Source organism: Neoarius graeffei, chromosome 1 (genome assembly GCF_027579695.1).
Source record: "Neoarius graeffei isolate fNeoGra1 chromosome 1, fNeoGra1.pri, whole genome shotgun sequence".
NCBI lineage: Eukaryota > Metazoa > Chordata > Actinopteri > Siluriformes > Ariidae > Neoarius > Neoarius graeffei.
The window spans coordinates 24,639,181-24,667,040 of record NC_083569.1 but is presented as its reverse complement, the minus strand read 5'-3'; the positions used below and the strand labels follow the sequence as shown (position 1 = coordinate 24,667,040).

Here is a 27,860-nt window from a genome sequence, read left to right as displayed (position 1 = left end):
ATCCTTCTGCTTTCCGCTCGCGTTGCATGTAGTCGAACAGCGTCGGTTTGCGCAAACCTGGGCGTGTTTGAAGGACACGGGCACCTGCGTGTTTGTCTTTCGTTGGCGGCAAGCTACTTTGCCTGTTTTCCACAAACGGAGAACTGCACAGTCACGGTTTGAGAGTTAATAAGCAAACGTGTCTGAATGTTGGCCGGCGAATACTCGTTGAGACAGGATGAAGCATTCCAGAGTCAATGCCAATTTGCAGCGTTCTGATGCCGTGTGCAGCCCTGTTGACCTGACCTCACTCCGTAAACGAGCAACCAAGTGGTATTTGAGAACACCGCCTCCCCGTGACGAATTGCAATGTCCGTGCTTCCACAGTCAACAGACAGGTAGATAATGCCCGATTTTGTTTTTAAAGCAGCCGTCACGGACCTTGACGGAAAACCAGAGAGGCAGGGAAACCGTTCAAACGAGGTTTTGTCCCGATGGTCGTCTGCACGTAGGAGAACATGACAACCACTAATCCACAGAAAGCAATCCGGTCACGTTAAGGGTCTGTCTTTCTGGCTGTTTCGAGGGTACCTGATCTTAGCAAGGCGGGAACTGGACGTTAACGAAAGCAGAGCTCAAAAGGCAAAGCATGGCTCTGCCAGCTTTCTCAGGAGCGTCTATTCGCTTGTTAGGTGCAAGGGGAAACCACTGCACAGCAGAAAACAGGCGAAGCTTTTTCAGCGTCTCGGTTTGGGATTGTTCCAAAAGGCGCGGACGGAGCAGAGATGGCAGCTCGACATTTGTTCGCTGCCAAGTTCAAGAAAACCAGCACCGTTTCCGCCCGGTTTCGGATCGCGCACCGCTCTCGTGTTAAGCGAACGTGGTAACCAATACAATACGGAAACCACGCGTGTGTTAGCTCTTGCCTGGGCCTCAAGAAGAACGCGGGTCACCCTTAAACAATTGTCACGAGAATAGGGGCACGGCCTTGGCATCGTAGAGATGAGCTGGTGGTCGAGCGTGACAAGGTTCAGCATCGAAAAGCGCTGCAACAACATGACGGGAAGACATCAAATGCCTCGTTTGGAGGGGCCAAGGAGGGGACTGAGGACTGGTCTTTCCACTAGCAACGTAAGTACTTGTTTGCAGGCTTGAATGACATCAGTTTGCCCCTGCGTACGTTCGACCCATGAAGCGGTGAAGAAAGAGCACGGGCTCCTGCGTGTTTTCCTTTCGTTGGCAACAAGCGACAGGTGTATATTTGTCCACAAACAGAGAACTGTAGAGTCACTGTTTAAGATTATGTTCAGCAAATGTGTCCATACCTTGGCTGGTCAAAAGCAAATACTTGCTTCCGTAGTTGGCACGGACAGAGCAGAGATCACAGCTCGGCAGTCACTCACTGCCGAGTTCAAAAAATAAATAAATAAATCAACCCAGCGTTGTTTCTGCCCGGTCTCGAACAGGGGACCTTTCGTGTGTTAGACGAACGTGATAACCACTACACTACAGAAACCTCAGTGCTTGGACCGATCAGCTGTTGCCTGGGCCTCAAGTTCAGAAGCAATGGCACTTAGGCATCTGTCCCCAGGCCTGGCATGCAGCATTGGTGGTATAGTGGCTAGCATAGCTGCCTTCCAAGCAGTTGACCCAGGTTCGATTCCCGGCCAACGCACACCCTTTAACGCTTCGTTTCTCTGATGAAAGGCAGAGAGCGTGGCCAGGCACCCGGGAGGAAATGGCAGCAACGGATCCGTTGCTCGTCACTGCCTTGCCAAGGAGGTGACTGAGGGCCGCTCCTTCTGCTTTCCGCTCGCGTTGCATGCAGTCGAATGGCATCGGTTTGCGCAAACCTGGGCGTGCTTCAAGGACACGGGCGCCTGCGTGCTTGTCTTTCGTTGGCGGCAAGCTGCTTATTTGCATGTTTTCCACAAACGGAGGACTGCACAGTCACGGTTTGAGAGTCAATAAGCAAATGTGTCTGAATGTTGGCCGGCAAATACTCGTTGAGACATGATGAAGCATTCCAGAGTCAGTGCCACTTTGCAGCGTTCTGATGCCGTGTGCAGCCCTGTTGACCTGACCTCACTCCGTAAACGAGCAACGAAGTGGCATTTGAGAACACCACCTCCCCATGACGAATTGCAATGTCCATGCTTCCACAGTCAACAGAAATGTAGATCGTGCCCGATTTTGTTTTTAAAGCAGCCGTCACGGACCTTGATGGAAAACCAGAGAGGCAGGGAAACCGTGCAAACGAGGTTTTGTCCCGACGGTCGTCTGCACCTAGGAGAACATGACAACCACTAAGCTACAGAAAGCAATCCGGTCACGTTAAGGGTCTGTCTTTCTGGCTGTTTCAAGGGTACCTGATTTTAGCAAGATGATAACTGGAAGTGCTGGCAAGGGCCTTTCTGTGCGGAGTTTGCATGTTCTCCCCGTGTCCGCGTTGGTTTCCTCCGGGTGCTCCGGTTTCCCCCTCAGTCCAAAGACATGCAGTTTAGGTTTACTGGTGACTCTAAATTGACCGTAGGTGTGAAGGTGAGTGTGAATGGTTGTCTGTGTCTATGTGTCAGCCCTGTGATGACCTGGCAACTTGTCCAGGGTGTACCCCGGCTTTCGCCCATAGTCAGCTGGGATAGGCTCCAGGTTGCCTGTGACCCTGTAGAAGGATAACTCGGCTAGAGATAATGAGATGAGATGAGATAACTGGATGTTAAGGGAAGCAGAGCTCAAAAGGCAAAGTATGGCTCTGCCAGGTTTCTCAGGAGCGTCTATTCGCTTGTCAGGTGAAAGGGGAAACCACTGCACAGCAGAAAACACGCAAAGCTTTTTCAGCATCTCGGTTTGGGACTGTTCCAAAAGGCACGGACGGAGCAGAGATCACAGCTCGACATTTGTTCGCCGCCAAGTTCAAAAAAATGAGCACCGATTCCGCCCAGTTTCGAATCGGGGACCGTTCTCGTGTTAAGCGAACGTGGCAGCCACTACAGAAGAAAGCAAATATCTGCTATGTCTGCAAATCTTATGAAGACAAGGAGGCTTAGGGACCAAAGCGCAGCGTGTGAAGAAAATGTACTTGGCTCCGCATGTTGCTGGTGTTTTCGTTCTGCTCGCACAGCTTTCTGACCACCAGGGAAGAAATAACAGAACAAAGCTTGCAGGCAAGCAATGTGATCCACCATCTCTGGACTACTGTTTACTTCTGCTGCGCACTGTGCAATGCCTTCTGTCGATGACGCATTCTTGATGACAAATTTCTGCTGAAAACTCATGGAGACCCTTGCTCATGCCGAGGTTCCCAGAAGCCTGACCTAAACCCGTTCAAGAACATGTTCCCTGGTGGTCGGAAATCCGTGCGAGCAGAGTGAAAATAACAGCAACATGCGGAGCCAGCTACATTTTCTCCACACGCTGCGTTTTGGTGCCTGAGCCCACTTGTCTTCATAAGACTTCAAACACATCGTGCAACCTGCACTCCAGCACACAACGTCAGGGGAGGGGAAAGAAGGAAGGAAGGAAATAAATAAATAGGCAGCACGGTGGTGTAGTGGTTAGCACAGTCGCCTCACGGCAAGAAGGTTCTGGGTTTGACCCCGGCGGCCAGCGGGGGCCTTTCTGTGTGGAGTTTGCATGTTCTCCCTGTGTCTGCGTGGGTTTCCTCTGGGTGCTCCGGTTTCCCCCACAGTCCAAAGACATGCAGTTAGGTTGAAGTGGGGCGGCCTTGGACTGGGGTGCCCTTGAGCAAGGTACCGAACCCCTGACTGCTCCCCGGGCGCTCTGGGCTGCCCACTGCTCTGTGTGTGTGTGTGTGTTTGTTCACTGCTTCAGATGGGTTAAATGCAGAGGATGAATTTCACTGTGCTTGAAGTGTGCATGTGATGAATAAAGATAGATAGATAAGCCACCAGCTCTATTTTTTACTCTGTCAGGGTTATGGAAAAGAGGAGAGAGCAGGAACGCATTCCCCCACTTTCAGAAATTATACAGTTGATATTCCTGCATGTGAGAAATTCACAAAGATCTGCACAACCCCAGTGAAATTCCCTCCATCCACGGTGCATCCTCAACAACCATTTCCTGCTCAAAACTCGTGGAAACGCTAGCTGGGTATTGAGGATAAAAAAAAGCCTGAACAAAACCTGTTTCCTAGTGTTCAGAAACCCAGCAATACACAGAACCAGAGAGATTTTTTCCACACATTAACCTTAAGAGCACAGCCCTCCTTGCTCCTCAAAAACTTCAAGCAGCCAGTAGCTCTTGATATAAAACACTTGCATGCCAAAAAAAAGAAAAACAGCTCTATCTTTGATAAAAAACAGATTTATGCAAAAGAGAAGAGCACGAACACAGTCCCCCACTATCAGAAATTATGCAGTTGAGGTTTCTGCATTTGAGAAATTCATAAAGGTTAGCACAGCCTGAGTGCAATGGCTGGGCCTCATTTTGTGCAAACCACCTTTTTGATCATGGTATTGCTCCTAACAGGTAAATATAAGATTCTTTACCTGGCTGAGATGTAACCCTGCAAGGGTGTAGGCTGCTCCATGAGGGCAGGCAAAGCGTCCGAGCAGGGTTTTGCATAATTTTTGGCCCCCCCTCTTCCAAGTTATCACAAGACACTGGTGGTGATTTCATGTGCGCTCCCTCTACTGGTCAGACAAGATATGGACCCGACAAGACTTTGCACCGACCTACACGTAGCCCTTTTCCACCAACAGGGAACGGGTTCCCTTCTGGTTCGTGCACCAAAGTTTGATCCGTTCGGAGCATTTTGGTCAAAAACCCATTGGTTCAGACAGTGGTTTAACTGGCTTTTGTAAGGAGGAGGAGCCCTTACACTCACAGTGGTCAATATCTCTCAAAACATTTTTATTTATCACACCATTGGTTTAATACATATTTTATCAACTTATGGCCTACTTATTTATATCTCACATCAGTGAACATATTGCTAACTTATTAAGCCTATGTTTCACCATCAATCTACACTGTAATTTGTAAAACTTATTCACAATATACACCACCAATTCACATATTAGCAATAGTTATTTACATCTCATCAATCTACACTATTATTTCATTACTTGTTTACATCTCACACCATCAATTCACATATTAACAATAGTTCTTTACATTTCACACCATAAATCTACATCAATCAAATCAATTGTTTGCTAAACTTACTTACATGTCACAACATCAAACCACATATCAGCAATAGCCAGTCATTAGTCAAGTCAAGTCAAGTCAACTTTATTGTCAAATATGCTATACATGCTCGACATACAGCACAGATGAAATATCAGTCCTCTCTGACCCACGGTGCAAACTGGCAATGCAATAAATAAAAATAGAATAATTGAAACAAACAAACAAACAAACAATATAAACAGTATAAATAAACAGTATAAACACTAGATAAGAACAAGACAGACTAAACACTCAAACAGACAATATAAACAGTATAAACACTCAAGATATGAACTAGACTAAACACTCATACACACACACATATATAAATTGGTACAAATAACCAAACAGTCAAGGGCACTTGAGGTATAGCAGGTAAACATGAAACATGAAATAAGCAGTATAAACAAACTAGCAGCTGTTAAGGTGAGGTAGTGCGGAATAGTGCAAATGGGCGAGGTAAAGTGAGATGTGCAGTCCCTGAGTTCAGTGTGTTAATGAACGATGAGATGTATGTGTGTGTGTTGGGGGGGGGGGGGAACTGTGAGGATGACATATCAGATGCTGAAGGGGGGTGTGCGAGCAGAATCTGTGGCAGGGGGCGGGGCAGAGGAGAGGGAGTTGAGCCTCCTGACTGCCTGGTGAAAGAAACTGCTCTTGAGCATGCTGGTTTTGGCCCAGAGACTCCGCAGTCTCCTCCCCGACGGCAGCAGGCTGAAGAGGCTGTGAGATGGATGGATGGATGGATGGGTGGGGTCACCTGCAATCCTGATGGCTTTGGGGGTGAGGCGGGAGTTATATATATCCATAAGAGAAGGGAGAGAGACACCAATGATCCTCTCAGCTGCTCTCACGATGCGCTGCAGAGTCTTGCAGCAGGACACGGTGCAGGCGCCGTACCACACGGTGATGCAGCTGGTCAGGATGTTCTCGATGGTGCCTCTTTAGAATGTGTGCATGATGGGGGCCGGGACTCTTGCTCTCCTCAGTTTGTGGAGGAAGTCCAGACGCTGTTGGGCTTTTTTGGCCAGTGATGCGGTGTTGTTGTTCCAGGACAGGTCTTCAGAGATGTGCACACCCAGAAACTTGGTGCTGCTCACCCTCTCCACTGCAGCACCGTTGATAGATAGTGGAGCATGCTGGGTGTGCTCTCTCCTGAAGTCCATAACAATCTCCTTCATCTTCTCCACGTTCAGATGGAGTTTGTTGTCCTTGCACCACATTACAATTTAATTTACAACTTTCCAAATAAGACTTAGATCAAGTTTCTCCTGCCTTTCGTGTCTCTGTCTACATGCTCCTGGGGAGACTCCCAGAGCGTCTGGGAGACTAGGGATGTCTGAATCATTTAATTTTGTTATATAGTCTAGTCTTAGTACCCCACAGCAACCTCATAACTTTGGCCGACCAAAGCAACATTGGATTGGGGGTCGAGCGTGCGAGCCAATGGAAAAGTCCAGGCTGCCAGTTCTCACTATCACGAGGGAGGTTTGCTAACGCTCCATGCGCAAAGATATGTTAGCGGGCATCCATTAAATTAGCTAACTCAATTTTCTGATATTTACCTAAAAGCTAAAAACACAGAAAACTTTTTTTTTGTCTGACTTTTACTAGACTTAGAAATAGAATATTATTAGAACATCATCAGAGGGTCTACCATTGGCAATTTATAATAGTCATAATTGACATTAACATTGACTTTAGGCATATTAAAGTATGGTCTATAGTCACTGGATTTATCTAGATGTTACTATTAGTAAGATTTAATTGACACAAAATGTGATCATTCATATATATACACACATTTTATATATACATGCTCAAGGGCATTTCAGCCCAACGCCACCCCATGTTAACCAAACTACGTCTTTGAACTGTAGGGTTAACCAGAGCTGACACAGGGAGAACACGCAAACTCCACACAGAAAGGCCCCCGCCAGCCGCTGGGCTCAAACCCAGAACCCTCTTGCTGTGAGGCAACAGTGCAAACCACTCCATCCCCCTGCTGCACAAGTTATTTTTAAAGCCTCCCCGTCAGGGAATCTAATCCCGGTCTTCCGCGTGACAGGCGGAGATACTGTCCACTATACTAACGAGGATAACACAATAGCCCTCATTTATCAATAAAAAATGTGGTATGGAAAGCACTTACTGCTGGGGTCAACAGCGTTCCTGTCAATAATCAAACTCCAGCTGATGTTTTCATATTTAATTTATAGGCCTACATCCGTGATATTGGACAGATCACACAACACGCAACTGTTCCTTTTCAAAATTCAACACCCCCCACCCCGCTTGCTTATCTATCTATCGATCGATCGATCGATCGATCGATCTTTCTTTCAAAAAAGCTCGTTGGTCAGACATTTCTCTGCCTGTGTGCAATGGTTAATAAAGCTGTAAAGGTGTAAGAGATTGGCCCAGGCCACCTTACCCTCTACCAGCTTTCTGCACCTCCAATACAGTGTCACTAACCTGATCCAGTGTTAAGTACAGCTCAGGTTTCTCTTCATTGACGCCTAAATCTTTCGCCTTTTACTAAAGAATTCCGTGGAGAGAAATGTTAATGAGTTCAGTATATTGTTGTAGACTTTGCTCTGGCAGAGCTGAACATTTTTAGTCAACAAATGTTAGAGCTATTGATCTTTTTGTATTGGAGTCTAGCTGTGTTTATCTTTCTGGATTTTAATATGTGGAAGTGGTATATTTAAAGCCATTCACGGAAGAAGTTTATCATTTCTCTGCATTTTAGCTAGTTTTGAGTGTAGTATTTATTCTAATCAATTTGATATCTGATTTGTTCTCTTAAGGAGAGCGTTATATCAAGCAGATTTTTTTAGAACAAGGAGTTGGGATAGGGGTTTGCTCTTTCGGCTCCATGTACTAACCTGATGTTGTAGTACCTCAATCTTTGTTCTAGGAAAAGTTAATTTTTTCTTCTTTGATAAATGGGTTTTTTAGAGTAGAGAATAAAAATAGCAGTTTGGTCCTTTTATTCTATACTCTCATGTGGTATTATAGTAGATTTAGAAATGGTTACCTTATTTTAAAAGAGAAAGAAAAAAAATCTTTGTTTTGCCTGCCCTAACTTTTTCCCTATTTTCTGGTTTTCTCCATGCTCAACAACACAGGTGTAGAATTGGGTGTGGGCGGTATGGGAGAGAAATGTTAACGAGTTGAACATATTTTTGTAGGCTTTGCTCTGGCAGAGCTGAATATTTTTGGTTATCAAGTGTTAGAACTATTGATCTTTTTGCATGGAAGCATCCCCACATACACTCTACAAGGCGATGTCTCTCTTCAAAAGGATCCAGCTGTTGGAGGCGGAGTCTAGCTGTGTTTACCTTTCTGGATTTTAATATGTAGAAGTGGTATATTTAAAACCATTGACCATTTCCTGTCTTTGGGTTAAACTCAAGTGTGTTATCTATTCTTATTAATTTGATATCTGATATGTTCTGTGAATGAAAACAACTTTTTTTCTTCCACTGCTGTAAGGAACATTGAAAAATATTTTTTATCTATCAAATTGCTCAGATTTTCAACAGATGTTCCTGGACCTGGGATTTGTTCTACTAACCTTGGTCCTACGTTTACAAAGTAATGGTTGAAACTATTAATTACCACATCCATATTATATTCATCTTTGTCATTATTAAGAAAGTACCTTAGATAATTTAAAGATCTTGACCCATTTTTTATAATACTGTTCAAAGTGCTCCAAATTACTTTGAGATTATTTCTGTTATCGTTTAATAATTGCTTATAGTATTCTTTCTTAGCAGCCCTTATAATATTAGTTAATTTATTTTTATATTTTTTATATCTATCCTCTGCCTGTTTAGTTTTCTGCTTTATGAACTCTCTATACAATGTATTTTTCTTTTTACAGGCATTTTGTAAACCCCTTGTAATCCATGGACATACTGTATGTTTGACTTTTTACTTTATTGAACAATTGGACAATTTTTAGTATATAATGATATAAATATCGTCAAGAATTCCTCATATGCTTTATTTATGTCTTTTAGTCAGTATATTTCATCTCAATTTTGTGCCAGCAAGTCATTTCTAAAAGTGTTAATTGATTCCTCTGATCTAAGTCATCTGAAAAGTTTTGTGTTTTCTGGTTTATTATTCCCAAATTTTGTTTCATAAACTGAGAAAACTGGTAAATGATCACCGATATGATTTATCAATAGTCCACTTACTAAATTGTCATTAAAACTGTGAGTGAATATATTGTCAATGAGGGTGGCTCCGTGTGAGGTGATTCTGCTGGGTCGAGTAATTTTCAGGAGTAAGGCCATACTGTACATTGTGTTGATAAAATTGTCTGTCATTTTGTGTTTATTTGGATTGAGCAGGTCAATATTGAAGTCTCCGCATATGAAGACTGTTTTGTGACTCACTTTTGAAAACATTTCCTCTATCCAGTTATTGAAGACCTCAATACTAGAATCTGGAGCTCTATATATACAACTAACAATTACATTTTTATGTTTCTCTCTGCAAATTTCAACTGTTATGCATTCCAGTGTGTTGTCAATTACTGTTGATATACTTTCCATCACACTGAATTTCAAGTCCCTATCCACAAATATGGCCACGCCCCCTCCACTCTTGTTTTGTCTATTTATGTAGTTGAATTCATAGCCCTCCAGCTCAAAGTCCGTGCCTTTAACGTTATGTATTCAAGTTTCAGATATTGCTATGATGCTGAACAGATGCGAAAACTGATGTAGATATTCCTTGATGAGATTGAAATTTGCATACATGCTTCTGCTATTGAAGTGGATAATTGAGAGTTTGCCATCAGCTTTAATGCTCTGATTGAACTGTTCATCAGTGTAATAACAGCAGTTGTTGTTAATGGCAGAGAAGAAATTATTGTCCCGGTCTATATCATATTCCAAATCCTGTGATTTGTGATCAGTGTACACAAATGATTGTAGTTCCAGTAAATCCTGTTCTGTAATCCTCTGAGATGTGTGGCTTATGGTCCCGCTCATGATGGTCACTGATACTTTTCCAGGTCCTCGATATTTTTAACAACCAATATTTTGGCCTCCTCAGGTGTACCATTTAGCTTAATAAACACCCTGCAGTTTGTCATCCAAGTATTCTGAATTTTCCTCTGTTTCTTTAAGGCATGTGCATTCCTGGCTATATCTGCATTTTGTTTGGTCAGATGCTCGTTTATGTAGACCCTGGATCCCTTTAGCTTGTACGCATGCTTTAATAGTGCGGTCTTATGTTTCCTGTTGACAAACCTCATGATAATGGTCTGCTTGTCACTGGTGTTCCTCCTTGGTAGCGGGTGGCAAGCCTCAGTGTTATCGCAGTCCAGGTGAATTCCCTCGGACTGCAGGAAAGCAGATACCTGTTGCTCCATGGAGCTCACATCCAGCTCTCTGGGCTCCCCCCCACTGATAGCTTTAATCAGCGGGGGGGAGCCTGGGGAGCTGGGTGATAGATATGTGGAGCCCGGGGAGCTTTGATAAATATTTGGGTTTAATCCAAACAGTGGCTGTTTTCACAGATGTGCTGCTTTGAATGTGGCAAAAGAAATTTGATCTTGACTTGGCTGAAAGTGCAGATGATTCAGATGGTTTGCAAAATGACAAGAAAGTTTTTCTCTGTAAAATGCAAACAAGGCAGCAGTTGGTGTTTTGGAAAATGCTAGCAGTGATCCCACTACCGCTTACATGCAAAGCAAGCGCTCTACCACTTGAGCTAATTCCCCTGCTGTGTTTCAGGGTTTGTCCAACTAACAACCACAAGCCCTCCAACACTGCCCTTCCTGGCCTGCTCGTTGCTCTCTGGAACCATGCCTGAGTTTCCATTGGTTGTTTGTTTATTTTCACATGGGCGACTGCACAGAAGTGGACTTTTGTTCTGGAGGAGTGTATTCTGACTCCCATTTGCATGAATACCAGGGCCCTGTACTACAAACGGAGGTTAACCTACCCAGAAGTAACCCAGGGTTCCCCCGCTAAACCGGGGTTGACAAAACCTGGTTATCTTGTTTGGGGTTAAACGGTACTACGACGCCAGTTATGAAGTTGATTTGTTGAACCTGGTTTAACTTAATCAGGGTTAATGCGCGTTCACGTTAAAGGGGAGGTTATCAGCGCAAATCACCACTGTTCACAATGGCACAGTCGCCGTACTTCACGGAGGAAGAATGCGCTGTCATAATGCAAAGCTACGAGGAGTTCAAAACAACATTAAGAGCAAAATCTAACACAGCGGCTGCCAGTAAGGAGCGGCAAGCATGTTGGCAACGAATTGCCGATCGGGTAAATGCGCAAGTACATTCTCCCTTCTATATGTTCCAGAACAGAAGTATAGGATGAGAGAAAGCTTCATGATCAATCACAAGTCACAGAAAATGGTCCTTCGACGTGGCCCCAGTCATATATAGCTTGTTTAATGTCCGAAAAATCCTGAATAAAATTTGATATGGTAAATTCATGGAGTAGCCTACTTAAGCTGATATGTGCACAGAGTCACATGAATTAGGATGACTGACTGTTCAGTCCCTTTGACTAAGTTGGTGTATGTCCTGTGAACATTTCAGAGGCAACAGCAGTGCCAAACGCACCTGGCAACAGGTGAAAATGAAATATAAAAACATCATTCATAATGGTGTGCGCGTGTGCAAGCAAGCATTCATTTGCCTTTTATTTATTCAAGTTTTATCTGTTTGCCTAATAGTTCAAATTGTTTTGTATATAGTTTATAATGTTGTTGTGTGATATTAATGATAATATTGTGGGGAAACTACTTTGCACGGACGTTCATTTAATTTATTCTCTCGTCATTTTGTTTGTTCTATTTTTGTGTATTTTATTTATTTATCTGTTTGTCTAGTTGTATCTATTTTTCTAATAATAATATATTTTTTGCATTAATAGTTTGTTTTTTCCTATTAAAATAATCTTGTGTTCTTGTTATAACTTTATCTATTTATCTGACTGTTTAGTTGTATCTATTTTTGTTACAATTTCAATATTTTTAATATAGAAAGTTTTTTTTCTATTAAAATGTTCTTGTGTGATAACTAGTTATTGTGTTATATTTATTGTAGTTGTGTCTATTTTGTATCTCAGACTTAAATATTTTTGTTAAACAAGTGTTTTTTTTATAAAATATTCTTGCGTTCTTGGTAACTATGTTCTTGAGTGGGTTCTTTTTTTTTTTTTACAGAAAAGCCGTTCTGCATGGACATTCATTGAAGCCCTCATTGTTTTTTAATGGTTATTTATGAGCGTTTAGGGGTTACAATAATGTAAGTCTAGGTTGCTTTATATAAAAGGTATGTCAAGAAATATTGATGTCACTGTCTAAGCAGAGGGATCTGGCTTCTTTAGACGCTGTCTTCTTAAAACTGAATAAATATTTAAAAAGAGCCAAATGAGCCAGTCTTTTGAACGGCTCTTTTCAAAGAATGGATCACAAAGATGCAGATCCCATCAAAGAGCCATAAATCCCATCTCTAATCTGCGCTCCGATATCGCACGGGTCATCCAGGTACGCTGGCATTGTCTCTAGAGGAAATATGGGTGGAGAGGTGGTGTTTAAAAAGGGTGTGGTTAATCGGAAACCTCGGGTTAACCAAGAACATAACCTGAGACGAGCAGGTTTGAGATGCAGCATAAGTTGCCATGGCAGCATACCTCAGTTTGAACATAGCCAACTTTCGTAGTATGGGTTAATCGGGAAGTTACGCTGCACGTGATCAAGTTACTCTCGAAGTTACCCTGGTAAGCCAGAAAACCCGCTTCGTAGTACAGGGCCCAGGTGGTAAACTTCAAGGGTTTTGCCACTAAAACAACCCAATCTCCTCACATGGAGTCCCTGGCATGCTTCTCACACTTTTGGGGCATGCCTCAGGAAGCATTTGTTGCTTCATTGTTCAATGAGAGCAGTTGGGTGGAAAGTGGTGAAAAGTGCCTTTTCAGGACAGCAGCTTTAAGAATACAAGCAGGTAAGCATCATATTTTCAGTTTGTGAAAGCTGTCTCAGCTGACTTTGCACTCGAGCGAGAGTGAGAATTTCATAGTGGATGGTGGGAATATGACAAGCCTGTTGAAAAATGTGAGTTGGAGATACTGAGGTCAGTCAGCAATTCAAGAAATAAAGACAAACAAAGTGAAAGGAGTCTGTGAGAGCTCACCTTTGGAGCTCATCAGAGGAGCATATCAGCAGAAAAGTAATGTGCAGTTAGTTGAGTTGGTCATTGTTGCAAACAGTGCCAAGGTTGTGGGTTTAATCCAAATAGTGGCTGTTTTCACAGATGTGCTGCTTTGAATGTGGTGAAAGAAATTTGATCTTGACTTGGCTGAAAGTGCAGATGATTCGGCTGGTTTGCAAGATGACAAGAAAGTTTTTCTCTGTAATATGCAAGTAAGGTGACAGGTGATATTTTGCAGAACATGGGCATCAGTCCCACTACCTCTTACATGTTAAGCAAGTGCTCTGCCACTTGAGACAATTCCCCTGCTTTGTTTCAGGGTTTGTCCAACTAACAACTCCAAGCCCCCCCACCCTGCCCTTCCTGGCCTGCTCATTGCTCTCTGGAACCATGCCTGAGTTTCCATTGGTTGTTTGATTATTTTCAAGTGGGCGACTGCACAGAAGCGGACTTTTATTCTGGGGGAGTGTATTCTGACTCCCACTTGCATGAATACCAGGTGGTAAGCTTCAAGGGTTTTGCCACTAAAACAACCCAATCTCCTCACATGGAGTCCCTGGCCTGCTTCTCACACTTTTGGGGTATGCCTCAGGAAGCATTTGTTGCTTCATTGTTCAATGAGAGCAGTTGGGTGGAAGGTGGTGAAAAGTGCCTTTTCAGGACAGCAGCTTGCTTTTCACCAGCAGCTTTAAGAATACAAGCAGGTAAGCATCATATTTTCAGTTTGTAAAAGCTGTGTCAGCTGACTTTGCACTCGAGCGAGAGTTAGAATTTCATAGTGGATGGTGGGAATATGACAAGCCTGTTGAAAAATGTGAGTTGGAGATACTGAGGTCAGTCGGCAATTCAAGAAAGAAAGCCAAGCAAAATGAAAGGAATCTGTGATAGCTCACCTTCGGAGCTCATCAGAGGAGCATATCAGCAGAAAAGTAGCGTGCAGTTAGTTGATTTGGCCATTGTTGCAAACAGTGCCAAGGTTGTGGGTTTAATCCAAATAGTGGCTGTTTTCACAGATGTGCTGCTTTGAATGTGGCGAAAGAAATTTGATCTTGACTTGGCTGAAAGTGCAGATGATTCAGTTGGTTTGCAAGATGACAAGAAAGTTTTTCTCTGTAAAATGCAAGCACAGGGACAGCAGGTGTTTTGGAGAATGTGGGCATCAATCCCACTACCTCTTACATGCAAGGTAAGCACTCTACCACTTGAGCTAATTCCCCTGCTGTGTCTAAGGGTTTGTCCAACTAACAACCGCAAGCTCCCCAACCTGCCCTTCCTGGCCTGCTCGTTGCTTTCTGCAACCATGCCTGAGTTTCCATTGGTTGTTTGTTCATTTTCAAGTGGGCGACTGCCCAGAAGCAGACTTTTGTTCTGGGGGAGTGTATTCTGACTCCCATTTGCATGAATACCAGGTGGTAAGCTTCAAGGGTTTTGCCACTAAAACAACCCAATCTCCTCACATGGAGTCCCTGGCATGCTTCTCACACTTTTGAGGCATGCCTCAGGAAGCATTTGTTGCTTCATTGTTCAATGAGAGCAGTTGGGTGGAAGGTGGTGAAAAGTGCCTTTTCAGGACAGCAGCTTGCTTTTCACCAGCAGCTTTAAGAATACAAGCAGGTAAGCATCATATTTTCAGTTTGTAAAAGCTGTCTCAGCTGACTTTGCACTCGAGTGAGAGTTAGAATTTTATAGTGGATGGTGGGAATATGACAAGACTGTTGAAAAATTTGAGTTGGAGATACTGAGGTCAGTGGGCAATTCAAGAAATAAAGCCAAGCAAACTGAAAGGAATCTGTAATACCTCACCTTCGGAGCTCATCAGAGGAGCATATCAGCAGAAAAGTAATGTGCAGTTAGTTGATTTGGTCATTGTTGCAAACAGTGCCAAGGTTGTGGGTTTAATCCAAATAGTGGCTGTTTTCACAGATGTGCTGCTTTGAATGTGGCGAAAGAAATTTGATCTTGACTTGGCTGAAAGTGCAGATGATTCGGCTGGTTTGCAAGATGACAAGAAAGTTTTTCTCTGTAAAATGCAAGCACAGGGACAGTGGGTGTTTTGGAGAATGCGGGCATCGATCCCACTAGCTGTGTCAGCTGACTTTGCACTTGAGCGAGAGTTAGAATTTCATAGTGGATGGTGGGAATATGACAACCCTGTTGAAAAATGTGAGTTGGAGATACTGAGGTCAGTCAGCAATTCAAGAAATAAAGACAAACAAAGTGAAAGGAATCTGTGATAGCTAACCTTCGGAGCTCATCAGAGGAGCATATCAGTAAACGCTGTCTAAGCTGACTTTGCACACTAGCGAGAATTAGAATTTTAGATTTGATGCTAGTATGATCTTTTATTGCCATGATGGAGTTTGTGGAGGAAATGCAGCTTTTGCTAATTAGACCTGTTGCACTGGAACAGAGTAAATATCCACCCTGTTGCACTGTGTGCAGGAGGAGAACCTGAAGATGGTGCTGATGAACCTGACCAGTGCCTCGGTGCAGACTAACAATGTGGGAACCAAGCAGGCAGACACCGTCTACTTCTTGGCCATAACACCCCAATTGGTGACGGAGGTGGTCAAAGCTGAGAGTCCGGATGGCATCCTGCTCTCCATCAGCGGACAAATGGCACTCAACTGTGGTGCGACCTGTTCTGAATTATATCTCTACATGTGTAGATATAAAGTGACAGCTACAATTATCAACAGTACATAATTACTGACACCTTTTCAGATTTACCAATTGACAACAATTTTACAAAGGTGAGTTTCAGTTACAACAGTTTTTATTGGTTAATTAATCAACCGGAAGACACCCCTCACCCTTTGATCTTGTCGTCTGATGACACAGCTCGTTATCTGAGATGGAATTTTTTTTTAGCACGATGAGCAAGTTGAGGAAAACCCAGATGCTATCATTGCATGTAAGTATGGTGGAAAGATCATGGACATGTTTTACTTTTCAAATTCACCGATATTTCATGATATCCTTGTCGAAACCTACTTTGTTTCTTACTCTTTCATTTGACAGTTGGCATTTTGTATCTTATCATGCATTTGAGAAGTCATGTGAGGTGTTGATCATCGTGATCACTTTCACCAGTGTCCACCATTATCGACACCTTGTGGAATTAAGTGACATTTACAACTGTTATGGATTGATCTTTGTGTAGCATTGTTGAAGCAGATGAAGTACTTTAAAAAATATATAAGTGCTGTGATTTATCATAATTTTTTCCTGATTCATAACAGAATGGAATGCTTAGAGAGTATTTGGAATCTGATTGAAATAAATAGAATTCGACCAAAATCAAATTCCTAGTATATATATATATACTTCAATTACATGCTTGAAATATTCAGGTTTTTCTATTCCATTTAGAATTTTTTTTTTGCAGTTTGTTGTAAATATCTACCATATATTACAATATCAGACATTTTATATTTTTAGATATAGAAATATAAAGTTTTGGTTCGAGAACTGACATGCGACCTTTTACCTGGATTTTCATGTGGTTATAATATCAATTGCCTGTTGGCATTTATTGGTAAACTACAAAACCTAGAAATTAATACAAACAACAGTGAGTGATTTAACAAAATGTGATGTACAAAAATACTTAGATAGTGGGTAGAAAGTGGAACAAAAAGATTTTCTGACACAGGTTAAACATTATCAGTTCATTTGTTTACAAACATTAGGATTACTTCCTCATTTACCTAAGCACTGACTTCGATATATTTATATAAAACATATTTTGGACTTAATACAAGTCTATATCAAAAAATTAAATAAAAACTGTTTTGTTAACTTAATTCCACATACCATTTAAAAAAATCATTCTCATCTCGATGTCAATAATTGTGGAATGGTGTCACATCATCTGACACACTAAGTAATCGTGAATCAACTTATTTTTTTTCCAGTGGAAGTTTGAGTGACTATTCATGCACAATTTATAAGTTAAAAATTTACGAAAGTCTCTTCTACTTTTGCAATGGCCAAAAGATCATTAAGGTGTCGATGATTGTAGCCGCAGCTCTAGTTCTGGATACTTAAACTTACGACCTACGATACCCTGTGGTAGGAGTGGTGCTGTTTCAGATTGGCGTGCTGCAGCAATATGGTGTGAAGGTTTTGGGCACACTTGTAGAGTCCATCATCACCACAGAGGACAGACAGCTGTTTGCTGACAAACTGAAGGAGATCGATGAGAGGATCGCCCCCAGTGTGGCTGTGGAGTCGGTGAGCCCTGCTCTTCTCTCGTTACACTCCACACGTGTATATCCAATACCCAGCACACGATATTCCCAGTCACCCGCTTTTAAAGGCCTATATAGATCAAATGGGTGTGCTTTTATACGAATGTTTGCATGTGTAACATTATTTATGATAATATTTACTCAGCATGTAATGATATATTGCAATGATAAATCGTGATACATATTTATGACAATTTGAATAAATGAATTACAAAACAATATCAACTGTGAGCTACTGCTCACTTACGTATCCCCTCGCTCTCGCTTATATCAGAATACAAGCAATTGAAGGAATAGGACACTTATTATGAATGTTGACTTCAACAAATAATTAACCCAGAAACAAGTAAGTAAAGAGCAGTGTTCTCCCCAGGTATTTCAAATAGCATCCTGGTAAACTGTCATTTTGAAATAGCATTTTGCTTCTTGAAATAGCGTCTAAATTCACCCTATATATTTCATAAATACATTCAGTCGGTAAACAGATAGTCGATGTGTGACAGACCTGAAAACGGTATACACAGTATAGAACCCCAAGCTGAAGTTCAGTACCAAATATCAAGCAGTTGTGATTTGTAGTTGCTGAGAAAAGTGTTTCAAAAATTTTGTAAATCCACCCTATATGTTTCGTAAATACATTCATTTGGTAAACAGGAAGTCGATGTGGGACAGACCTGAAAACGGTATACACGGTATAGAACCCCAAGCTGAAGTTCAGTACCAAATATCAAGCAGTTGTGATTTGTCGTTGCTGAGAAAAGTGTTTCAAAAATTTTGTAAATCCACCCTATATGTTTCGTAAATACATTCATTTGGTAAACAGGAAGTCGATGTGGGACAGACCTGAAAATGGTATACACGGTATAGAACCCCAAGCTGAAGTTTGGTACTAAGTGGCTATGATTTGTGGTTGCTGAGAAAAAGGGTGTTTTGGATGGACTGAGATACAGACGGACGGATGGAGGTAAACCAGTATATCCCCCCTTCTTTGGAGTGGGGGTATAAAAAAATGAATTGTGATTATCAGGCTGTGTAATCACTAAGATAGATAGATAGCTCCCAAGCTGGGAATTTGTTTTGTTGCAGCAGCAAGTTATCAAACATGTGAAAAGAAAAAGAAACACTGTGCAACATAAAATAGAATTTAAAAAAAGAACAAGCTGACTTTACAATATACAGATAAAAAAAATACCTATATATGCACTTTGTACATGTGACTGTGCATTAATAGTGCAAAAATCAAGAATTGTGATAAAAGCTGTGCAAATGACAGTAAACCCAAGATTATGCCTCTTCAGGTAGCTTTTTTTCTTTTGCCATGAGCCGGATTTGAACCAGGGTTGCTGCGGCCACAACGCAGAGTACTAACCATTATACGATCATGGCAAACTACTCAGATGTAACCAGACACTTACTTTCAAGACCATATCACTCATAGTTTTCCAGTTCTGCTCCAGAAACAAAACCTCTCCCTCAGACTAACCTGAGAGACAAAGTCTGAAATTGTTTCCATGGAAACATGAACAATTAAAATTTCTCAAATTTCTTAGTATGAAAAGGCACATCTACATCACCTTGTTAATATGTATGCCAAGTTTCAAATCCGTATCATGAATAGTTTTGGATATATGCTCCGGAAACAAACTCTTAGAAACTAAGTCAAAATCTATTTTTTATGTAAAAATTTGAAAAATACTTGAGAAAGTAGCCAGAATGTACAGTCCACACCCCACTCTACGATTGACACACTGCATTATTTAAAATGTGTGTCCTTTTTTTGTGAGGCAAATAGTAAACAGAAGCTAACTGCAGCTAGGAACTAAAGTTGTGAGTGATGTTCCAGCAGTTTCTGTGGGCTGTTTTGAGGATCAGTGCAGGGGTTTCAGGGTTCTGCTGTGGCCCCAAGCTTCAGCAGCTGTGAGAGAATTAAGGCTCCATAGCTCCGTGGTGAGAGCACTGGTCTAGTAAACCAAGGGTGGTGAGTTCAATTCTCACTGGGGCCTGTAAGGGCTATTTTGAAGGTGGACAGATGATCCAGATATAAGAGGGGATATTGAGAACATTGACACCAGAAGGTGAGCATGCGCTGCTCATGATTTCTCATCACCTGAAGACCACTTTCTGCTAGTGAGAATGGCCCCGTATGGACAGTTTGATGATCAGTGAGATCACTGAGGACCTGAAGCAGGGCCGTAACCAGGATTTTTCAAATACCGAGGTCAAACATTGCGATACATCTTATTTGCCAAAAAAAAATGTCCTAATATGGTGACTTTTCATACATTTTGGAAACGAGTCAAAATCACAAGCCCAACAAGATGAACATGTAGGTGAACATGTTTATTTTAACAATTTCAAAACTGCACGATCACAAAAGTATTTTGTATGTGTGCGTGAGTGAGTGAGTGAGTGAGTGAGAGAGAGAGAGAGAGAGTGAGAGTTTGAGTGAGTGATGGAGTGAGTGAGTTAGTGTGAGTGAGAGAGTTAGTGTGAGTGAGAATGAGTGAGAGAGAGAGAGAGTGAGTGAGAGTGAGTGAGTTAGTGTGAGTGAGTGAGTGAGTGAGTGAGTGAGAATGAGTGAGTGAGAGTGTGAGTGAGAATGAGTGAGTGAGAGAGAGAGTGTGAGTGAGTGAGTTAGTGTGAGTGAGAGTGACAACGCAATCTAGCCGAGCCTGAATGGACTTCAATTGCTTTTTAAAAAAATGTATGCCCTTTTCAATAGCAAAATACTAGACGGTTATTGTACAAAACTGACTAAAACGCCACATTCGGAGACTGAGCCTCACTGGAGATGGGAGTCAATAAGAGGGGCGGGACAAGACTTCCCGAGAGGAGGCTCATCTCCAGCTGGTGATCAGAGGAGGAGCTGTGAACGCGGCTGGGCTCTTCATGATTGACAGAAAGCAGTCAGAGGTGGTACATCATGTTGTAAATAAAATGTGAACATAATAAGTTTGCTACCCATTTTCATTTCCGTTCGAAAATACAACCAATGATCAAAACAATAGTGTCTTGTGTTCACGTTAGCCTATAGTCTGGTAAGTTAGCAAAATAGCTCAAGTCTTGTCAGTTGCTATCCAATAACTTCATAAACAACAGGTCACAACTGTCCAGCCTTTTCTGATCTGAAACACACCAAATCAAATCGAGAGAGACAGAATAAAAAAAGAGTTTGTGCCGCCTGGAAAACGAAAATCCTATCTAGCTAAGTGGCTTCTGTTACTGTTGTTGCTTGAAATGCTAATTAAAATTGCACTGTTAATGATCATAAGCATTCCGGACTGGCAAAATTAACTCACCTTCTTCCCTCTTTCTTTTTCTCTCACTTGCTGACTTTCCAAAGTTGAGTTTGGTTTCTTTTAATGTAGTAGACTTCATCTTATTTCAATTTTCAGATTCCATGACTAATTGACAAACTGCCTGGCTGCGGAGTCGGACCTTGATGAGAACACTTCTCAACTCTTGTATATCCCGTGGTGCTTAGCTGATTATCGCGAGGCTGCCTAATATGAAATGTTTCCAATGTCGGATATTTCAGCTTCGTTTAAAAATGATTATGTGGACTTTATTTTTAGACAAACAAATGAGAACAGGGGGATGCAAGCTGAATTTAGAATTTTCCACCGATCAAAGTCAGAACGATTTTCATCATATATTAATTTCACATTTCTGAGTGAAAAAAAAAAAATACCGTGGGGAAAAAAATGCCGAGGACATGACCTCGGTGTCCTCAATGGTAGTTACGGCCCTGACCTGAAGGTGTCTTTGGTGTTCAATTTCTGCAAAGCACTTTGCACTCAAGTCTCCATCAATGCACATAGTCAGGTGGTATTTGTTTATATTTGGAGGCTACTTTGCAAAATTTACCAAGTCTTGCTTTTGGTAATAATATACAAGTTCAGATATAAATTCATAAATCTGGGCTTGTTGTAATGTTTGTAGGCTGCTGTTTCATAGTTAATTATGCAGGGGAACTTTGCGCATAAAAAGAGCCCTGAAACCACATATAGGAAAAAGTATTGCATCATTAATATGCAATTATTATAACCATAATAGGTGTTATTTGTGGCACGCAACCTTTTTACTCAGGTCAAAAGCAGGGTTCATACATTAGATACCCATTTAACCCTAAAAGGGCCTAAACTACTGAGTGGGATCAGTTAGAACCTCAGAGGTGGTGTGCTGCTCAGTCTATTCAACTGACATAACTTTTGCTTTTCGGAGTTTGTTACTCTATAGATTCTTTATCTAAAAGTATGTTTGTTTCAAGATTGATGAAAAAAAGTGTTTAACAAGGTGACTGATTTTTTGTTGGGGTCCCATAACTCTGTGAGATTTGTTGCAAAAATATTTCAGCAAGTTAGTCGCTTCTTTGTGTGTCTATCTTTGCTGATCTGTACATTTGCATGCTTGTCTCAGATGTCTGCCATAATTAAGAATATAACTCTTTCTTACAAATTGTAGATAACTAGTGAACCTGTTAGTTATGGAGTTACTGAAATGTCTGATGTATGATGCTTATCTGTCCATGCACTCTCCATACACAACCACATACCACAACAGGTTCCTCATCCTTGCACCGATCTTGTAAATATGCTTTGTGCTAATATGCTAATGCTTAATAACAATGTGTCCACATACCAACTCTTAAATAAAAAGCTGGGATAAGTGATTCCTTATTTGAATAAAATATTTTATAAGACAAAATTTGAAACCTGCACATGTCAAATATAATATTTCGAATTAGAAGTATCATTTGTTTTTTACTTATTCATTAGTATGGAATATCAAATGATGAAGAGTTCATTGCATCATAAACATGTGGACACATTTGAAGTTAGCTTAATATGCATGCTCTTAGAGAATGCTCATTCAGCTTTATTTCTGGTCATAATATGTGTTACCAATAACTGCTTTTATTTTTGTGTTTTGTGTTTGAATCCTTAGGCAAAGTGTTACTTCTTGATGTAGTTTGGACATTAAAAAAAAAACTGCTAGCAGCTTAGTAATCTCAATGAAATCAGAGATCGTGAGCTGAGTTCTGGAATGTAGATAAGCTATAAATATTCTCAAGTTCTGTAGCAATAGTGTAAAATATTTCTGGCTTTTTTATGTTCTCTATGTACTTAAATGTCTCATTTTAAACTTAACTTGATAATATCTTGCAAATATATGATTTCTATTCACATAAAGTTAGTAAACAGGTAATTAAAAAAACAGATGTTATAATTGACTTAAGTGATACAGGTATATGTTTTTTTTATTTTTTTATGTTTTTACAGATTTAGCATTTCCTTTTTTTGGTGAAAATGGTGATTGCTGACATTACAGCAAGTAAAACTAATTTGTTTGGGATGTAAATAAAGGGTTAATACTGAGAAACCAGACTTGGCAAATTTTGCAAAGTAGGTTACATACATATGCTCCCTGACTAACAGTTCATCATGTCAACAAAAAAAGACTTCAAATTAAGACTATAATGAATTCAGAAATAATTCATATGCTCATGAGTTCTTGGTTAAGCAATAGACCCCTTGTGTGTGGTGTCAGGTGATAATTTCTTCTGGGGGACAACCAGAGACCGTCTTTCTTGTGAGCAACGCTTAATGGGTCTTAAATATGGTTCATTTTTGCACTGATTTTGGTTGTCTCCCTGGAACTTTGTCTTGAACTTCTGAGCTTAGTAACTTGACTCAGGCATTTCTTGAGAAAGGAAATATCTCTGAACTGGGAGTAGGAGATGTTTTTCACTGACAGTTTTTATCTGTAACTGTCAGTGAATCCCTTTGTTTCACTCCAGCTTCGATAGCCCACAACAGTGATGGCATGTGAGAAAAGTTCTCTCCAAGGCCTGCCATACAGTCGTAGTTTGCGGCCACAATCTTGCTATTTTATTCATTGATAATCCACGGAGTTAGAAGTTTTTCAGCCGTTCTTTGCGAGTGCTTAACCTGGAATAGAACAGAGGTTGTATTCAGTCATGTGACTTTTGCTTGCGAGTTTAATTCCGGTGAACATGGGCATTGCCACCATTGAATGTGAAGGGGGCGTGTCCCCTTCATATTTCATAATTCTTCATTTGGACCCCCCACATTTAACATAAAATATTAGTTCACCCAGCACTGTTTCTATTGCTTCGTGAAAGAATCCATTCCACTTGATCGATAAGAGAATGCACATACCACTGAAAACCCACTCTGGGTTTTCCGGGTGTTACCTACAACAACTCACCGCACGCAAGTGAAGTGAATCTCAGCGCGAGCAGAGACATTTTGGTGCAAGGTGCAGCTGCTCGAAAGTGGAAGAGGTGACGTCAGCCCCATTGCCACCTCACAATGTCTAGTTTTTGCTAAAACCTTATTCTTTTGTTATGTGCCCTCAAAATCAACCCTAGGACACGTTAAATTAATGTTCAACTAAACAATGAAATAAGCTTAGCCTAATGGGGTATTCTTGGTTGATGATGAATTGTTTGCAGTATTTGCTCCTCCCCAGACACAATGGACATACTGTAAGGACATTCTTTACAAAGAAGCGGAAAGTCAGTCAGAATTTCCCCACAGGACAAAATTTCCCCACAGGACAGGGTTTTTTTGTCACAATGGAAATGTTAGTGCAGTTAGCTGGCTAGTCAATGTTAGGAGATATATCAGATAGCTTAATGTTAGCTATCATTTAATTCAAACCCAGTAGGCCTGCCTTACTGTAATGCCAAGAATGAGGTCAAGTCTGCTCTGATGATATTTATTGATTCCTTGTTTTGTCTGGTCGTTGGCAGTTTTCTGGAAAGTAAGATGGGAAATCAGTGTATGGGGAAGGAATAGTAGAAAGGAAAGTAATGGAGAGAGATGGATGTTATTCCAGGTGGATTGTGAAGGAAAGGGGGATAAAACTTATGAAGTGGTAGAAATTGTGGTGGCACCAATGTAAGAAGGAGTTATATCTATAAATCTATTTGTTATACTAATCTGTAAATGTTACTGTAGTACCACCATTGCATGTAGGTTGACAAAACTGCATTTGTTCATTGTGTGAAGTTCTCTTTTATGTGTCATTGCTTGACACAGTGTGATTTTGTGTTATGAAGACTGCATGATGCCATGTCATTTTGTTATGAGCATCACTAAATCGGAAAAAAGTAAAATGTACCCACGAAAGTCACTGTTGGTGGTTAACAAAATTGCACCTGTTCATTGTGTGGAGTTGTTTTTTATGTGTCACCGTTGCTTGACACGGTGTGATTGTGTTATGAAGTTTGCATGATGCAATGTCATGCCTGTTCATTGTGTGAAATTATGAATATTGGGTAGCACTTTATAATAACAATCCGTTATAACTAGTTAATAGATCATTAGTAAACTGTTAATTAATGAGTTATTAATGACTTGTTAAGTGTTTGTTAATAGTTCATTAAGGATTTATAATGATGCCTTTTACCGGTATATTATTGTCAGTCAGAAAACACATCAAATGTTAAAATGACACACAAAAACATTTTTTTTTTAAACAAAGGCACCATTCCTGAAGATAGTACAATACCAGATTGATGTGTGGAGCAGAAGCAGCAAGCCCCTATTTTAGCTCCCTGTTCAACATCTTTATTTAGAGAGCATATCAGATATTAAAGTGATCAGAACAGATATTATACTTGCTCTTAATCAAAAAGCAATAACTTTCTGTATTCAATGGCTTTAAATATCCCACTTCCAAAATTTGAAAATATTAAAATCCAAAAAGGTAAACACAGCTAGACTCCACCCCCAACAGCTGGATCCTTTTGAAGAGAAAGACATTGTCCTGGGGGCTTGTGTGTGTTTTCCATGCCAAAAGTTCAATATTTCTAACATTTGACCACCAAAAATGTACAGCTCTACTAGAACAAAGCCTGCAAAAATACATTGGACTAACTAGCATTCCTCTCTCCAGAAATCTTTAATAAGAGACAAAAGATTTACGCGACAATGAAGAGAACCCTGAATTACACTTAACATTGGGTCAGGTTAGTGACACTGTATTGGAGGTGCAGAAAGCTGGTATAGAGAGCATGCACGTGATGTCACGAGGTCACGTGATATTTGTTTATCCGCCATTTTGGACGGCATGGCCGTGCATAGAACTTAGACGAACCCATTCTAATTATCAAGTGTGTGGGAGTAGATCTTTCGAGAATGGTTATATCTTGTTCAGCATTTGGTTGTACCAATAGACAGGGCCAAAAGGAGGGCCTGTCATTTTATAGATTCCCCGCAGATGAGGAGAGACGCGCAAAATGGGTGTCCGCTGTGCGAAGAGAAAACTGGTACCCCAGTTCTACCAGCCGAATTTGTAGTGAACACTTCATATCAGGTAGGTGTAATCTTCTAATTCAATACTCCTAGTACATCTGTTAAGTTGATTTTCGGATTGAATGATAACTACATACTTAGAAACTAGACAGTCTCTAACGTTTAAAATGGCTATGCCTAGCCCTACTACCCTGGCCTAGTCTATGACAATGTTTTATCTTTTTGGCTCATATATGCCTTTGAAAGGCCAATCCATAGTAGGGATGGCGAAAACTAAAAAAAATCTTGACCGACCACCGAGCCGCATTAGCCGGTTAAAGTCGGTTAACCTATGAGTTTATACAGGGATGCAAACGGCGGACGCCGCCTTTTTCACGGCTGAATCTCGCAGATCCGATTTTTTTTAGGGGGGGCGTTGGAGTGTCTGAATAATTTCATCATAGTAAATTATGTATTAAAATTACTAAATGAGCAAATGCTGTTACAGTCCATGAAACATAGAAAGTATTAGTATGAGAAGAAGGCAGTTGGTTAGAAAGCTGCGCACATTTGCGCAGCTTCCGCGCAGGCGTGCGCGGCTTTCTGATTTTCTGTTTTTCAGACAAAAACATACATATTTACAACCCTGTCATTATCTGGAACTGAGTTTAGATTACGAACATTCTTAAGATAAAACATCCTGCATAGTCTCTTTATGATAAACGTCTTAATGCCACTTACCCGTGAGGTTATCAAGTAGACATTCTTCTTCGGGACCTTCCAGAGGTATAGTTGAGATACCCATCCTGCAACAAAATATTTATAAGCTTCCAGGCTCTTGTAAGCTTTGAGGGCTTTGCCAGTGTAACACAATTCACGATTAACGAGAAAATTGTAAATGTTGTGGTAGGCCAGATCGGGCAAATCGCCGGCACTGCAGCTCCGAATTTCCCTGAACAAAGATTGCAGCAAGTTGTACGGATCTGCAATCCCCAACCTGGAACACTTTTCCATGTAACGCTGCCTCACGTCACCTTCAAGATGCTGAACAAACTTAGACAAGTAATCGCGCGATGTAGATGGGGTATTTTCTGAATTTTCTTGGGGATTACTGCCTGGATCCATTACGCTCGCGCAAGGTAAACTATCCTGATGCCGTCCAATGTGACGGAGTGGGCGGAGTACACACGTGCGGGTCACGTGACTGCACATCCTCTATAGGGTAAGGTGGCCTGGGCCAATCTCTTACACCTTTACAGCTTTGTTAGCCATTGCACACAGGCAGAGAAATGTCTGACCAATAAGTGTTTCTGTTAGATAGATAGATAGATAGATAGATAGATAGATAGATAGATAGATAGATAGATAGATAGATAGATAGATAGATAGATAGATAGATAGATAATATTTTTGGTGGTCAAATGTTAGAAATATCGAGCTTTTTGCATGGACACCCCCCCCCATATATACAAACCAGTTTTATGCAGAATATTAATAGATTTTGTTAACTCATAAATTAAAAAAACAAATGAATAAATAAACAAGCATAGAATGCAAAGCCAATGCAAATAAATACAAAAAAACAATAAAACAATAAAAGTCTCTGTCATACAGGACCGTGAGCCACTCTCAAGCTGGCTCCCCCCTGACCCCCAGAATGCGCATAGCTGCCACTTCAGGACCCAGCAGAGATCCTCACCCTTTGCCCACTGCTCCATCCTTGTAGTTTTTCACATCTCTTTGGTAGGCATCTATGAGAGCCAAGTACTGTGGTGGCCAGGACCCCCCTGCTTGTGACCCCGGCCACCTCCTCTGATTGTGGGCATGCAGTGCCTCCTGCAGCGAAGATTTTACCAGCTTTTTGAGTGCGTGCAAGGGCACCGTCACCCGCTTCCCCACCAGCAGGCTGCAGGAGGGCCACAGGGACTTTACCTTAAAATTTCAAACAGGCTCAATTCACCTTAAAATCAG

At 41.2% G+C, this 27,860-nt stretch overlaps 1 protein-coding gene, 5 non-coding genes and 1 pseudogene across 6 annotated transcripts; 4 read left to right on the top strand and 3 right to left on the bottom strand.

The window, feature by feature from the left end:
- Positions 1-981: 981 nt before the first annotated feature.
- Positions 982-23,434, top strand: LOC132884299 (carbamoyl-phosphate synthase [ammonia], mitochondrial-like). The gene is made up of 4 exons (XM_060918134.1): positions 982-1,110; positions 15,815-16,004; positions 17,451-17,608; positions 23,426-23,434. Exons 1-4 carry the CDS (start codon positions 982-984, stop codon positions 23,432-23,434), a joined length of 486 nt encoding a protein of 161 aa, XP_060774117.1.
- Positions 1,423-1,495, bottom strand: trnav-aac (transfer RNA valine (anticodon AAC)). Its single transcript has one exon. It is a non-coding gene; the product is annotated as a tRNA-Val (tRNA).
- LOC132896911 (U1 spliceosomal RNA) lies at positions 4,312-4,475 on the bottom strand. Its single transcript, XR_009656203.1, has one exon. It is a non-coding gene; the product is annotated as a U1 spliceosomal RNA (small nuclear RNA).
- Positions 7,666-7,780, top strand: LOC132896068 (U5 spliceosomal RNA). The gene has a single exon (XR_009655921.1). It is a non-coding gene; the product is annotated as a U5 spliceosomal RNA (small nuclear RNA).
- LOC132898094 (U2 spliceosomal RNA) lies at positions 7,908-8,096 on the top strand. The gene has a single exon (XR_009656451.1). It is a non-coding gene; the product is annotated as a U2 spliceosomal RNA (small nuclear RNA).
- On the top strand, positions 19,556-19,628 carry trnat-agu (transfer RNA threonine (anticodon AGU)). Its single transcript has one exon. It is a non-coding gene; the product is annotated as a tRNA-Thr (tRNA).
- A 1,696-nt stretch (positions 23,435-25,130) lies between the features above and the next one.
- Positions 25,131-25,295, bottom strand: LOC132898238 (U2 spliceosomal RNA; annotated as a pseudogene).
- Between the last annotated feature and the right edge of the window lie 2,565 nt (positions 25,296-27,860).